General features: G+C 35.5%; 1 protein-coding gene across 17 annotated transcripts in view; it reads left to right on the top strand.

The window, feature by feature from the left end:
* Window positions 1–13,792, top strand: part of Lrrk (Leucine-rich repeat kinase) — a 660,345-nt gene that overhangs the window by 565,596 nt on the left and 80,957 nt on the right. For 12 of the 17 annotated variants that reach the window (XM_067121010.1, XM_067121009.1, XM_067121014.1 and 9 more), the window contains 8 exons: window positions 582–727; window positions 1,179–1,323; window positions 2,208–2,378; window positions 2,536–2,614; window positions 2,729–2,953; window positions 3,225–3,347; window positions 4,823–5,025; window positions 11,121–11,280. In XM_067121010.1, the coding sequence (XP_066977111.1) occupies window positions 582–727; window positions 1,179–1,323; window positions 2,208–2,378; window positions 2,536–2,614; window positions 2,729–2,953; window positions 3,225–3,347; window positions 4,823–5,025; window positions 11,121–11,280 (1,252 nt within the window). The remainder of the gene's footprint in view (window positions 1–581; window positions 728–1,178; window positions 1,324–2,207; window positions 2,379–2,535; window positions 2,615–2,728; window positions 2,954–3,224; window positions 3,348–4,822; window positions 5,026–11,120; window positions 11,281–13,792) is intronic. The other 5 variants (XM_067121011.1, XM_067121012.1, XM_067121007.1 and 2 more) reach the window with 1 other exon arrangement.

Here is a 13,792-nt window from a genome sequence, read left to right as displayed (position 1 = left end):
TCTAAGGGCCAAATTAAATTTTGAACAATTGTTGCCCAGTTACAGACTTTCACCAATAGTTCTCCAATATATATCAACACTACATTGCTGTGATCATTGCTCTTAAGAGTTTCATGATTGCACGATTAACTTTGGTTTGGCCACCCCACATGCATCAGGCTAAACCTCTCTTCTGATTCTTTGTGGGTGAACTTTTGCATTCAACGTTCTTGAAATTGTTTGCCTAGAATTCTTTGTAGTATGTAATACTGTAACAGAGTCAAATACTGTAGTAGCTGATAAAGAGCCAGGTTACTGATTTTTTTCTTTTATTATTGTCTGCCTCATTTTTGTTTATTTGTAATAAAGAGCTAAAATGTTGCAAGAAATTATGCACTTAAGCACAAGAATATGGTAGATATTTTATGAATACAAAGAAGCCACAGGGCACGCTAATAGACCAATAAATCTGGTATCACAAGAGTCATTTCAGTGATTGCATTAAGAATCCCCTTGATTCTCTCTTTGTAATGAAAATTGTCTCAGTAATTGTATAACAAAGTGATTTCATTAATGTTAATTCTTTTTCATGTGTTTAATAGCACTGGGCCAAGAGAATGGGAAACAAAAATATAAACACCCGAACTTCAAGAGGCACCAGCATGTCCACAGTAGGTGTTGACATTGGAGACTGGATTTTTGAGAAGAAAGTTAGAGGTCATAGCAATTATGGACCTGTTGTATTTAGGTAAGTGGGTTACTTCTTTTTAGTACACCTTTGGTCTCAAAAATAAGAACAATAGAGTTACATTTGCTGGTTTCATAATTAATAAGATAATTGTTTAGTATTTATTAGAATAATTGATAGTGTGGTAGTTGTCTATATTTATATATTATTATCCAAGACCTTATAGAATTAAATCCTAAACATGAAGGAAATCTAAAACTGTTGGTGTCTTCATGAAATCTAGGAAAATATGTGCATAATGAGTTCATAAGATGTATAGTGTACTTAAAACAGCCCAAGTATAATGGTTAACAAATTACAGAAATTGTGTTGGTGAGAAATCATGAAAATTTTATATTGCCTATGCATTTTTACCTTTTCAGCCTAAATTAGGAATCAACTCTTAGTTTATCTTTTAGTTATGAGTTCATTGATTTGTATTTTACAGTGTGTTATTTTCCTTTCTTTTCAGGACTTGGGATTTTGGGGGTCAGAAGGAGTACTATGCTACCCATCAGTACTTTTTATCAAAACGATCATTGTACCTTGTTGTCTGGAAGATCAGTGATGGAGAAAGAGGAGTTAATGAGATCCTTCAGTGGCTAGTCAACATCCAGGTATGTTGAATTTTACTGTGATGAATCTTTTAGAATAAGTTTTTGAGTTGCCAAATGAATTTACTTGCAAAGTGTTTTTTCGTAATTATTAGAAGTAATGTTGCATTATGTGTCCGCTTGTAGTATTTCTATTTTACTAAGTATTACTAAAGTTTACTTGGAAGAATATTTAAAATTACTTTTGCCCTTAGATTATTTTTGTCTTTGGCGTCTCATTAAAAGACTTAACGATATATAACATGCACTTTTCCGTAAAATAAAGTCAAGGAAATTCATGGTACTCTTATAGAATGAAGGTCAAGTGTACAAGATTAACCTGTGGGCTATGAACAACTGGTTTCCAAGATGATTAATAAATCCAACCCACAGACAAACACAGGTTACTGTGGACTCTTTTACAACAAAGACCTGACAGATTTAAGAGTTATGCAACAAAATACATTGTATACAGTCAAATGGAAGAGAGAATTTTGCTGTTAGTAACTACCATACTTTACAGAATTATCTAAAGTAACAGCACATACTTGTTGCCTTTCCTCCAGAAAAACGTCTTAAGCGTAAGGGATTATTTTATGCATTTCCTGCATAATAAGCAACAGCCATCAGTAGTTAAGTTTAGTTGTTTCTTAACAGCCTGTTATGAATTGGAGATACTGAGACCAATGGTAGTGATGCTTTAAGTAAAAATAAGCACACCCACTCACATGTAGTGCCTGGAGTGTTCGATTATCACTTGTTATTGATGCTGTTGAAAGAGAATTTGTTTAAAAGTAAGATCTGAATATATTTGTCTTTTCATTAAATTTGTTTCATATCCTGGTTATTTTTTAGGTATATTTGACACTGTGGTTTATTTCATTGTTCTTTCGTTTTCCCCATTACAGGCTCGTGCTCCTAATTCCCCCGTGTTAATTGTTGGTACACACTATGACCTTGTGAAGGAAAAATTTCCACCATCCTGGAGTGAAGACTTGCAGCAAATGATTCGTGATAGATTCATTAATGTCATTGATGCAGATAAGCTGGGTTTACCTCGGGTTTTGGATACAATTGAAGTAAGTGACCAAGTAAGAATTTATTGAATGTTTATGCTATAACTTTTTGTATTCAGTATTTTATTTTCATTTAATATTTCTTTCCATTTAGATATATGTTCTGTACAATCACTATCTAAGAGGAGCCTTAAAATGATATTGTAACTTTCTTCAACAGGTTAGCTGTAAGAGCAGACATAACATCAAGCTCCTGTGTAACTTGGTATATGATACAGTTTTCTCTCTGAAAACACCAGGTGAGTTTTCCAGATTTTAAAAAGTACTTGTAAAAAATTGGTTTAGTTATTTTGTAAAACTTGTAAATTAATTTTTTAAGCATGTGATGCTGACTTGATGTTTTTAATTTTTAGGAAGCAAAGAACGACTGCTAGAACAACGAATACCAGCCTCATATTTAGCTTTGGAGGATGTAGTAGGAGTTTTGGCACTTGAGCGGAGGGTTCAGGGTCGGGATCCTGTGTTACCAGCAGACAAATATCAAACCCTAGTGACCCAGGAAATGGCTAGCAGAGGTTACCGACCATTCAGAGATTTAGCAGAACTTAATCAAGGCACCACATTTCTTCATGAGAATGGTAAGTTAAGATTATGCCATATACTGTACATTAAAGAAGTGTAAGGTACAGGAAAAATTTTTTATTTCAAATGCATTATCACGGAAAATTATTTGGTTTGTAACAGAAGTGGACATTATTACATACCATTCTGGAACCAAAATACTGTACTTCATTAAGTGGTATGTACTGTATACTGAAAGTTTTTCGTAGTGAATTTTCATATTGTAGGTAATAATATCAAATTACTTTTTATTTTCAGGCATTAAATGATATCTTTTGATTTTAACAGGTGTGATGCTTCACTATGAAGATGCAACATTGAAAGATCTGTACTTCCTTGATCCTCAGTGGCTTTGTGATATGTTGGCTCATGTTGTTACAATAAGGGAAATAAATCCTTTTGCACGAAATGGTAGGTTTTATAACCAGACTAATTTTGTATAATTTCTTTGTAAGCCTTATTCTTTATATGAATATTTATTTTTGTATTCACTGTGTAGTATGGTTTACTGAATGTATAATTAGTGTAGAAACTAGCAATTTCACAAAATTAATATTTAAAATATTGTTACCTATCTGTAAATTTCTCAGATTTGATATTATTCTTGTATAGTCAGGATTGACAGTTATCGTTTCCCATTCTGTTGTGTAAAAGAATCCAAGTAGTATTGTATGTTACTTTTAATAATGCAAGTAGGCATGAATGTATTTGCATGTATCTAAGAAGTGATTATCTTACAATCTTGATTTCTCTGTCATCTGACAAACAATGTCGAATATATCAGTAAAATTATATTTGCAAGAGCAATTTAATAAATACAGTATTTGCAGCGTGTTTACAAGTATGCAGTAATTCCTCATGCTTTTATTAACCAGTTGATAGGTAAAAACTTTTGACATAAGAGATTTCCTTTCTTGAAAGTGTAGTCGTGGATGACATGCTAATGTCTTGCAATGAATGTCTGGAACACAAAACATGAAACTTTCAAGTATTGTATATTCTTTTGTAACTGGACTCGGATTTCATACTACACTTTAGTATGATGGTTTTAGTAAAAGGACTTGAGAACCATTGGGTGTTGATTGAGACCATGGCTAAAACTAAAAATCTGTAAAATTTATCCTAAGGAAAGTGAATTTGAATAGAAATATATAAAATACCCATTGAATAAATGATGATGATAATAAAGCTTAGATAAACATTGCAAGTCAGGTGTTTAATAGGAAGCACTTGTATATTGCGAAGATGTTTATAATTCTAGTACTTTCACATGAATGGCAAAATGCCAAATTAATTTTCATAATGTCCTGGCCCCTAAGAAATTGAGACATTGTGGCTATCAGCAGAAATGCTCTTAAAGTTACAATGTAAGAATGTTGGTCGTGAAAATGTCTCAATTTCTTGAGGGGCAGGACATCATGAAAAATAATTTGCCATTTTCTCATTCATGTGAAAGTTTAGAATTATTTAAGCTTCATTAGCATCAACATTTATTCAATAAGTATTCTATATACAGTATTTTGATTCAAATCCACTTGCCATAGGATAAATTTTATACAGTTTTACAGTTTTAGTCACTGTCTCAATCAACACCCAATGGTTCTTAAGTCATTTCACTGGTACCATCATACTGAAGTGCAGTATGACATCTGAGGCCAGTTACAAAGAATGTACAGTACTTGAAAGTCAAGAGGTTCTTAAATAAAATGGGGAGGGATATCTGACAATTAGAGTTAAAACAAAAACAGAACATTCAACTCCATAATTAATTGTTTGAAAGAGCTTTGAAATTTTTTATAGATGCTTTATGATATTTACACGCATTCTTATCAGTTTTACATGAATGATTTTACCTCTAATTTGCAAACCTCTTATCTTATTTACAGGGATAATGAAGTTAGATGACCTCAAACATGTATTTAAATCTTCTACATGTGCTCCAGTGGATGCCAAATCCTATATTGTGAATCTTTTGAACAAGTTTGAAGTGGCTTTGACATGGGACAACAGAACACTACTGATTCCGTCATTACTTCCATCAGAAGAGCAACTTAGAAGTGGTCTGCCGGGCATGGATGTCAGGGTAAAGGTGCTCATTCAGCCAGGGGAAAACTCTCTTTCTTATTTTTTCTGAAGCTTGCATTCTCCACCCTCCATACTCTGCAAATTGTTATAGCTTTAACACTAGAACAGTGCATCTGTTGCATGAGCATGCTTAAGCCACTACTGTATTCTGTTTTGATGTAATAATTATTACAGTAGAACATTTCCTTAATTTTTTTTTATTTTATTTTATGTTTGCATGGTGGCCAGAATAGGAAGTTCTTTCATGATTATCTCTTAAATTGTATCATCAAGTGGCATTGTATGTCCTTAAAAATAAAAGAATGATTCTAGTTTATGCTTATCAAGATTTAAGCTTAGTAGTGAATTGTTAACCCCAGAAATTAGAAGTTATTTGAGTCCTTATAGCCAAAACAATTCTTAATTCTTAATTGTTCAAATTTCCAATACTCAGTTAAATCTGTTATACCTGTGTGAATGTGTCCCTAGTAAGAATTTTATTAGAGCCTTAGATGAAATTTATTGGCACCCATGAAATACAAATCTGCAGTTTTTTCTGTGCATGTAGGACCACAGTACCAAGGAACAGTAATAATATTATAAACCACTAGTGGATTGCTTGTGTTTTATCTTAAAGTTATTTGTAGTTTGAGTAGGCTAGTCTATTGCGGTGGTCTTGTGTAAGATTATTTGCATGATAAATTGCTATATTTTTGGGGTGTTTTTTGTTTAATATGCACTTTTTTTTTGAAGCAGTAATGTATACTTCTTATTCCCTTGGATTTCAAATACTGTTTTTAAAATTTACTTATATCTGTACAGGCTGGCCAGGGTTAGGCTAAGATTCTGAAAGTAGCATGCCTAGTCAAGGTTTTAACTGTTCCAATAACAGTTTTGAATGTAACTGCACCCCACTTGGACCCATTAACACAGGTAAAATAGTGGTTAATATATAATAGAATAAGCCAGGTATGATTAGATAGAAGCTAAAGAAAATAAGCAGAAGAAAGTGAACATGAGTTTACTGTTGAGCAAGGGAACTCAAACTGAAGACTGGAAGGTCTTGGCAGATAGGCTGTGGCACACCCTCAGGTTTGAGAACTGTGTAATATGGTCACCACACACTCAGAAACTAAATTGGGACTGAAATTACTCACTTTCTGCAAATTACACAAAACAGTTGAAGGCAGGGGATGATATGTTCCCCCAATTACCCTGGAAATAAAACTGATATACAGTATACTCATAGTTTAAGACTACAGTACTATGGTTAATCATGATTTGTGCATTTTATGTAGATAATTATCTCTGAAAGTGAGAGAACTTCACCTTTGTCATCTTGATTTTGTCTAAAATTAAGAATTGATGCTTAAGCTGAATTAGCTGATCTGATAGATTTCAGAAAATGTGATCTTAATAGTTTTGTGTACTCCTAATCCAGCATGCCCTAGAAATTTGAACTTTTGCGATAAGTCAGATATGTTGCATAGGAATGAAAAACTATTACATGGTAAGAGCACTCTTTTATTATGTTAGTTTATTTCCATCACTGGTTTTTTTCTGTCAGCCATGCAGTATGAACATCTCAGTGACTGTTAAGAACTGCTGTATATCATTCTTTTTTGCACTTTACTTAGTATACTGTGAAATGTCAGTTAACTAGAGATGTTACATCAGATCTGTTCCTGTTCATATGTGCATGTTTAGTTTTAATAGAAGATGATATGTAGGGCATGTAGTTCTTTTTCTTCTCACTCTTTTCTTTGTTATGTATAATCTCTTTATTGGAATTAGAAGCCAAAGAGTTTTCTTCTTGGGGATTCAGTACACAGTTTACCTAGCAGTCAGAGAAGTTTATCTATTGTAATATTTTCATATTCCATAGGGTGAGGTGATAATGTATACTGACATGTTTGACCCTGTACATTATGCTTGCTGTGGCTTTTATGTACTGTAGCTTTTTGATGTTCTCACTGTAAGGTCTATCTTTTATACTCACTGTAGACCTCTTTATTTCCCCTGGTCATGTTTATTTTAATGATTATCCAGTGCTGTGGTACTGTAATAATATTTTTACATGATGTACCAAATTGGTACATTACATTTTCCTTGACTTATGGCCAGAGAAGCCTCACATTGATGATTGAAATAAAGGCATATATACATTTTTATTTGCAGTGTGGCAGACTATACAGTCAAAGGCTTAGGGACTTCTGCAAACCTCTAACAAAAATAAATGGCACTTTGTGGATGTGTTGTTGGGTCGAAGACCCTAAATTAATTACAGCAGGAACTATAGTGGTTCCACCCCTTAGCTTCCCTGATTGGATAGCTCATGGCAGCTACTGGTCTCTTTAGATCTTACCCGGGCTTGAGCACTAAAAGCCTTAGTGTGATGGTTGTTAGCTTAGAAAATGAACAGCAACAACTATTTGGTCCTGCTGAGGTGATCCAGCAGCCTCATTTAGGGATGGCCTGTATGCCCTCCAAACATTTTTTCTTAAAATTGCTATTGGCATTTCAGAACCTTGGCTTAACTGCTCGTGTCAAGACCTCTAAAGTTGTTCTTGTTTCTCTGTTGCCAGAAGCGTTGTTGTTTACAGATACTTGAAGAAGTAAGGCACCCTTCCATGGAGCCTACAAACATTAGGAAAATGGTCCATAGAAGAGAGAACACTTAAATATGTAAAATTTTAGACCCAGCAATCCATCACCCCACATATGGAGACGATGTGGAGAACAGAGTGGTAGGAGTCATGGTAGACAACTCAACAGTTACTGCATACCCAAAGAATGCAGGAACAGAACTGGGAAGTTATGCCACCTAGCATTGCAGATAATCTTGTGGGCAGAGGAGAACATGTGGCTAATTCCATTGTTATGATGAATTCCCTCTTCAGGCACAATCAGAATTTTTCTGCCAAGTGTTCACTTCATCCATCCAGAGGTTTGTTAAATGATGTAAACTGCTTTGGAGAATATCTGGTGACTCACATGAACAATAAAGTGCCTTACTCTTGTTACACTTTACTAGGTCTAGCAGCATTAGGCTCAGTGTCTTCATACAAGTGGGACAGCTTGGAGGTATATACCTTTTCTCATTTTGGCCCTATCTGTATGGTCATTGATAAGCTTCTTCAGACTCCTCCAGCATCATGATAATGCTAGTAGCTCCGCTGTGGCTTCAGCAAAAGTGCTTTTCAGACCATCTAGCCATATTGATTAGAAGTTCTTGGGGCCCCTTCCAGAATTCAGTCAGTTATTGCAGTTGCCTCATTTCAGATGCATTCCATAAAATTTATACCTCCTCAACTTCTATTCTTGGAAGCTATCATGAGGCCTCAGTAGTGTGGCATTTTTTGACAAAGGTGGCTAAGGTCATCACAGACCTTTGGAAGAGCTTCAAAGTGCTATTGTTGAAATGGAATGAACATTGATCTGTTCAGAGCCAATGTACTGCAGAAACAGACTTTTTTTTGTTTTTACACTGGTCTAGGAAGTTGTCTGTGTCCTGCCATTGAAGACAAGAGGTCTGCTGTAGCCCAATTATTTGAGAGAATTAGTCATTGGACCATCTTGGGATGTCTACTTACTTAAGAAATACCTGATGAGTGTCGTATAAGCCTTGAAAGTCAAGCTTTGTCGAAGGATCTCACTCTGAAGACTAATTGTATTAGCATGTGCTCTTGCTCATTAAATGAGGGAGATCCATGCACTCCCTAGTTGTGTCACTTGCAGAGTATTGGAGAGTTTTTTTTTATGTTCAAGGTTTTGTAGCCAAGACACAAACATTCTTAGTTTCATGTTTCTTCTTTTTTCATACCTTTTTTTACTTTTCAAGCAAGGAACAAAGAAGACCTTACCCTTTGTCCAGTTAGAGCTGTGGGGGTTACCTTTGGTAGATGGGGCTTTTAGGAATGGTAATCTCCTTTCTTTTGGATAACTGACTCAGTAAAGAAAGGAGAAACTAAAAATTCCATTTTGTATTTGTAAAGATAGGTAATCTTGCAATATGAAAATAATTTTTTGAAGTCAAGGCATTTTCAACTGTATTTTTCAAGAAAAACTTTGAAATTAACTCTCTTTTACATGCTGCTGCTTGTAAATGTCTGTGTACTTTTTCAAAATTTATTTATGTTAATTTTCCTCACATCATTTAATTTTTTCTCCATTGGTCTTATAGTATGACCAGGACAAGTTTTATGAGTTCTCAAAGGGTAGAGTGTGCATGGAAGCTTCATTTTCATCCTCATAATTTATCATCTGGAATAATAGTCTGCCCCTCATGCATTGCACTATGTTGATGATCATGTATTTTTAATGTTTTGTCCTATAGTAAAGTAGAAGTATGAGTGATATTTATTCTTTTCCACATAGTTTTCCTTTGATGATATTAGCTATTTTGTAAATTTCATAGGTGCTAGTAGTCAAGTTTTTCTCACATGTACGTACTTTTTTTGGTGAAGATTGGTTCTTAAGTGCTGTTATGCTAGGTGGGGTTTTTCATGAAGATTCTCATTAGTTTTGCTAAAGTATCTGAAAATAATTTTTTACTCCTTAACAATGATGCCATTGTTACCCAGGCCATTCAGTTTCAGTTTTTTGTGTAGCTCCATGCAGTATCCATGGATTAAAAAACAATCCCCTTCCCCATAATATTCCTTTAGTTTCGTTGGTCTGAACTTAGTTACTGTTATTGTTAGAATCTGGTTTTTCTAAGACTTCTGTAATTTTTATTGTGGTCACAACTTTCTTAGTTAATTGCTAGCACCTTGCAATGATCCACGAACATTATTTTGATAATTTCAGAGCTGCTTTAGCAGTTATCTTACATTATGGGAAATGAATTTATTGCTACAAGGTTCTGTGTACTGTTTAAGAAGAAAAAGTGGTGCTAATGCTGCTCACACAGGAACTGCTATACCCTGAGTAGAACGGTCCTTGATAAGTTCTCTGAAAAAATGTAAAAATGTGTCTCCTACACCCCTATGCAGTAGACACTGCTTTTTTTTCTGCTTAAGATGATAGATTTAAACCTCTTGCTACTTGAGCTATTTTTCTTTTGTGGTTCAAGCAGATTTCCAAAGACAGGTAATGAAGCCAATCCCTCTCCCTCACATTCGCACCCAGATGACAAAGTACTGCACTTGGATGATATCCCATCTCAAATTATAATGATGTTGTGGAACTTGACTCTCTCTTTCCCTCTCTTGGCACATACAGCAGTCCCTCTGGATGTGTCTAAGGGATATGCCCTCCAAGTATACCATGGATGTGTGGGCTTTAATTTTGAATCCGACACATCCAGTGAAGTGTGTGTGTGTGTGTGCGTGTGTGCGTGTGTGCGTGTGTGTGTGTGCGAGACAGTCTGACTCAGGATCTCCTATTCAGAAACCTTGTCAACTTCCACCAGAGAACTTAGGAGCAAGGATGGGGTTAACTGCCTGTCTCACTTGTTAGTTGTTAGGTCTAATCTTTAGGAACCTAGACAAAGTTATTATTGCAGGCCTCACAGTAGTGATTCTTATGCTGGTCACTACATAATTTGAATTAGTGTTAATTGTTAGGTTAGCTGTATTGGGATATGCTCTGGACCAGTTCAATTACTTCAGCATCCATTTTTGTTAAAGAGGTAAAGATTGTCACTTCTTTCCACTCACAACCTCTTTCTGCCATGGAATCAAAGTAAAAAAAATTCCCTTACTCTATTCTTCCAAAATGGTCTCCACTTAAGTTTCTTATCAGAGAAACTTGTTTGATTAAACTGCGAGTCCTGTTTTTCCATATGTAGTTAACAGTCAGTCCTGTCAAGGCAACATTGAAGGTATCCCTTGAGGGTGAAAAAATGGCAACTCCCAAAACTTCAGTACATTAAACAAAACAGCAACAGAAGCTGTGGCAACTGTTAAAGTCCTGTTCCTTTTGTAATAAATTACAAGTGAAGTTGAGTTTTAATGTATTTTTGATAGTTTTTTAATTCATAATTAACAGTTTCAATGAAAACCAATAAGAGTATTGTACTGAACAAAGTGCAGATCTATACCTTCTTTCATGTTTTTTCCATGTACAGTACACTACTACTGTATATGGCATGTGTTTATGTATGTTCATCTCTTGCAGATCCCAGTAAGATCAAGAGGATGGGCAGTACGTGGGAAAAAGTTTTCAGGATCTACTGGTTCAACTGTGGTTGGAAATTCATCCTTTTATATGACAAGCACTGAAGAACGTAAACCATCCAGGCCATTGTCTTCGCATGGGCTTACAGCAGATGCTATAGGTAGAGAAGTTTGAAATTGATGCTTTTATCATTGTTACATGCTAAACCACACATTTAAACCATCACAATGAGCATGTGACTATATGTTATAAATCCTGTTTAATATAATTTCAGTGATCTTTGTTCATACAGTCCAAACCATTACCTTTATTTCCAGCTAAATGCCTTGAAGACTTGGTGAGCACACCTCAAAATCAGTAATAAAAAATGATAGAGCATTCAGGTGATGCCATTTTTGAGGAAATGGATCACTCAAGAAATGCGAGAACCTCATTTCCTGCTATAATCTTAATTTTGATACTGTCTTTACTGCTATGCATATTTTAAATGTTTCATTCAGGATGATTTAATGTCCATCTTGTCTAGGTATTTCACTTTTGTTGTTTTCTTATTTTGTTTTGTCTAGGCTGATCTTCATTTTATTCAAAGCTTTCCCGTGTTTCACCTTAGGTAGCCCTTCTCTCTCTCTCTCTCTCTCTCTCTCTCTCTCTCTCTCTCTCTCTCTCTCTCTCTCTCTCTCTCCTTGATGGCCTCATGAAGCCTTAGGCTAGATCATTGATAGGAGCAGGTTCAGGCTATACTAAATTAAAAGTGAAAGACTTCGTGAATACTAAAAAGGATATAGCAAGTACACTTGCAATAACATGTCAGCAGTGAGAAGTTGCCAATAGAGTGCAAAAAGGGGTACAAGAGACATAACTCAGTGAACACTCATAACACATCCAAGAGTGGAAAAATATTCATGAATAAACCATTCCAGAAAATTGTTAAAAGTGTAAGACTTATCAGGATTAAACAAAGATACATCAGGGTAACTGAGAAAAATTTTTGTGAATCCTGGGAAGTATAGCATACCTCCAGCTCCATAGGAGTCACAGAAGAATGAGAAATGTTGACGCACAATTGGGTGTTTGCTGAGCGAGCACAGGAAGACTTCTTCTTTCATCTTTAAATTAGTGTGATTTGGTTAATTTCACATTGTGTAAATGCAAATCTTGATTAGTGGTTTCTTACAACAGAAACGTATAAAGGTTCACTCTGCTCAGTATGTGGTGATGGCTTCAAATTGCCATCTGGTGTAGGACTTGTTGCAGTTTCATCTAATGAAAAAAGTCAATTCTTGCTACCTAATAATGCCTATGTTTTCACAGCAGATCTATCTGTAAATGCAGTCACAGTTAAAATCATTAAAATCATGCCACTATCAAAATTTGTTCTTTTCTTAATCTAAATATGCTTTAGAAGTCTTTCAAATTATTGTCTTGAAAATTATTTTGTCCAGCATCATAAGTTTTCATTCCACAAATTATGCGGAGACAACAGAAATATTGGAGTCTTTTAGATCCCTGCCCACATAGGCAATAAGGGAGATGAAGATGCTGGCAAAGCAGCCAAAGATACACCTGCTATGACCATATCAAATACAGCTATTCCGGTGAGTGATGTTTTACTATATCTAAAACCTACCATCTCTATTCATTGGCAAGCTTTGTAGCACAATGCATCTGTTAATGATAAAACAAACTCACTGTTACACTGTAAGTTCACTGCATAAAGATTGCCACATTGAAGTAATTTCATCCCTTATTTGAGCTGGTCATTCTAGTTTGACCCATGGATATTTGATTAGAAACACACATGACAGGTCTTAGAATACAGAGAAGGAAGAATAATATTTACAGTTAAACATGTTTTATATGATTGTTGAATTTTCAGTCAACAGCAGGTATTAATCAGAAAGAAATTCCTTACAAAAAACTTTGTCAGAATCCACAGCATTTCAAGTTATCCATATACAGATATTAAGTTTGTAAGGAGCTGCAAAATAATAAACCAGATCTAATTATTTATTAAGAACAGACCCCTTGGGCCAACTCTGTTGGTCTTTTTGTGAATTCATTGGTATGACTGAGCTATATGATAATAAAGGGATTTTGACAAGGGAAAAATCTATTTCTGAGGAAGGTCCCGTGTCACCCGGTGAAATTCCATTACAGCACGAATTTCTAGGTATAACATTGCTAGATATACCAGAGAAAAAGAGCTTTCAGGAAAGCTGGGGTTACTACCCCAGTCGAAAATCTTCTAGGAAGACGTCGGTATAAGGAGGGGTGAGTGAAATACCACTACCACGGAAACCTACTCGAAAGATCTCTCCCTATCAAAATCCCCGAACAGAGCGGTGAGCCGTTACAGCCCCACACCCAACACCCGCCAGGACGGCGACACCAGCGCCACCTACCTCATTCCATGCTAGCACTAACCCCAGACTTGGCATGTGCAAGTGGGGGGGGAGAGTACTAGGTGATCCAGGGAGGGTCACTGGGTGACACGGGACCTTCCTCAGAAATAGATTTTTCCCTTGTCAAAATCCCTTTTCTGAGTTCAGTCCCGTGTCAGCCGGTGAAATAGTGATAGAGAATCATGCCAAGGCTGCAACTACCAGGAAAAAGAAATGGGGGGTAATCTGAAGAAAAAGGCAAAAGTTTTACCAAAATAATTTTAATCAAGC

This window comes from Macrobrachium rosenbergii, chromosome 19 (assembly GCF_040412425.1).
Source record: "Macrobrachium rosenbergii isolate ZJJX-2024 chromosome 19, ASM4041242v1, whole genome shotgun sequence".
Taxonomy (NCBI): Eukaryota; Metazoa; Arthropoda; class Malacostraca; order Decapoda; family Palaemonidae; genus Macrobrachium; species Macrobrachium rosenbergii.
This window is presented reverse-complemented; position numbering and strand designations above follow the sequence as displayed.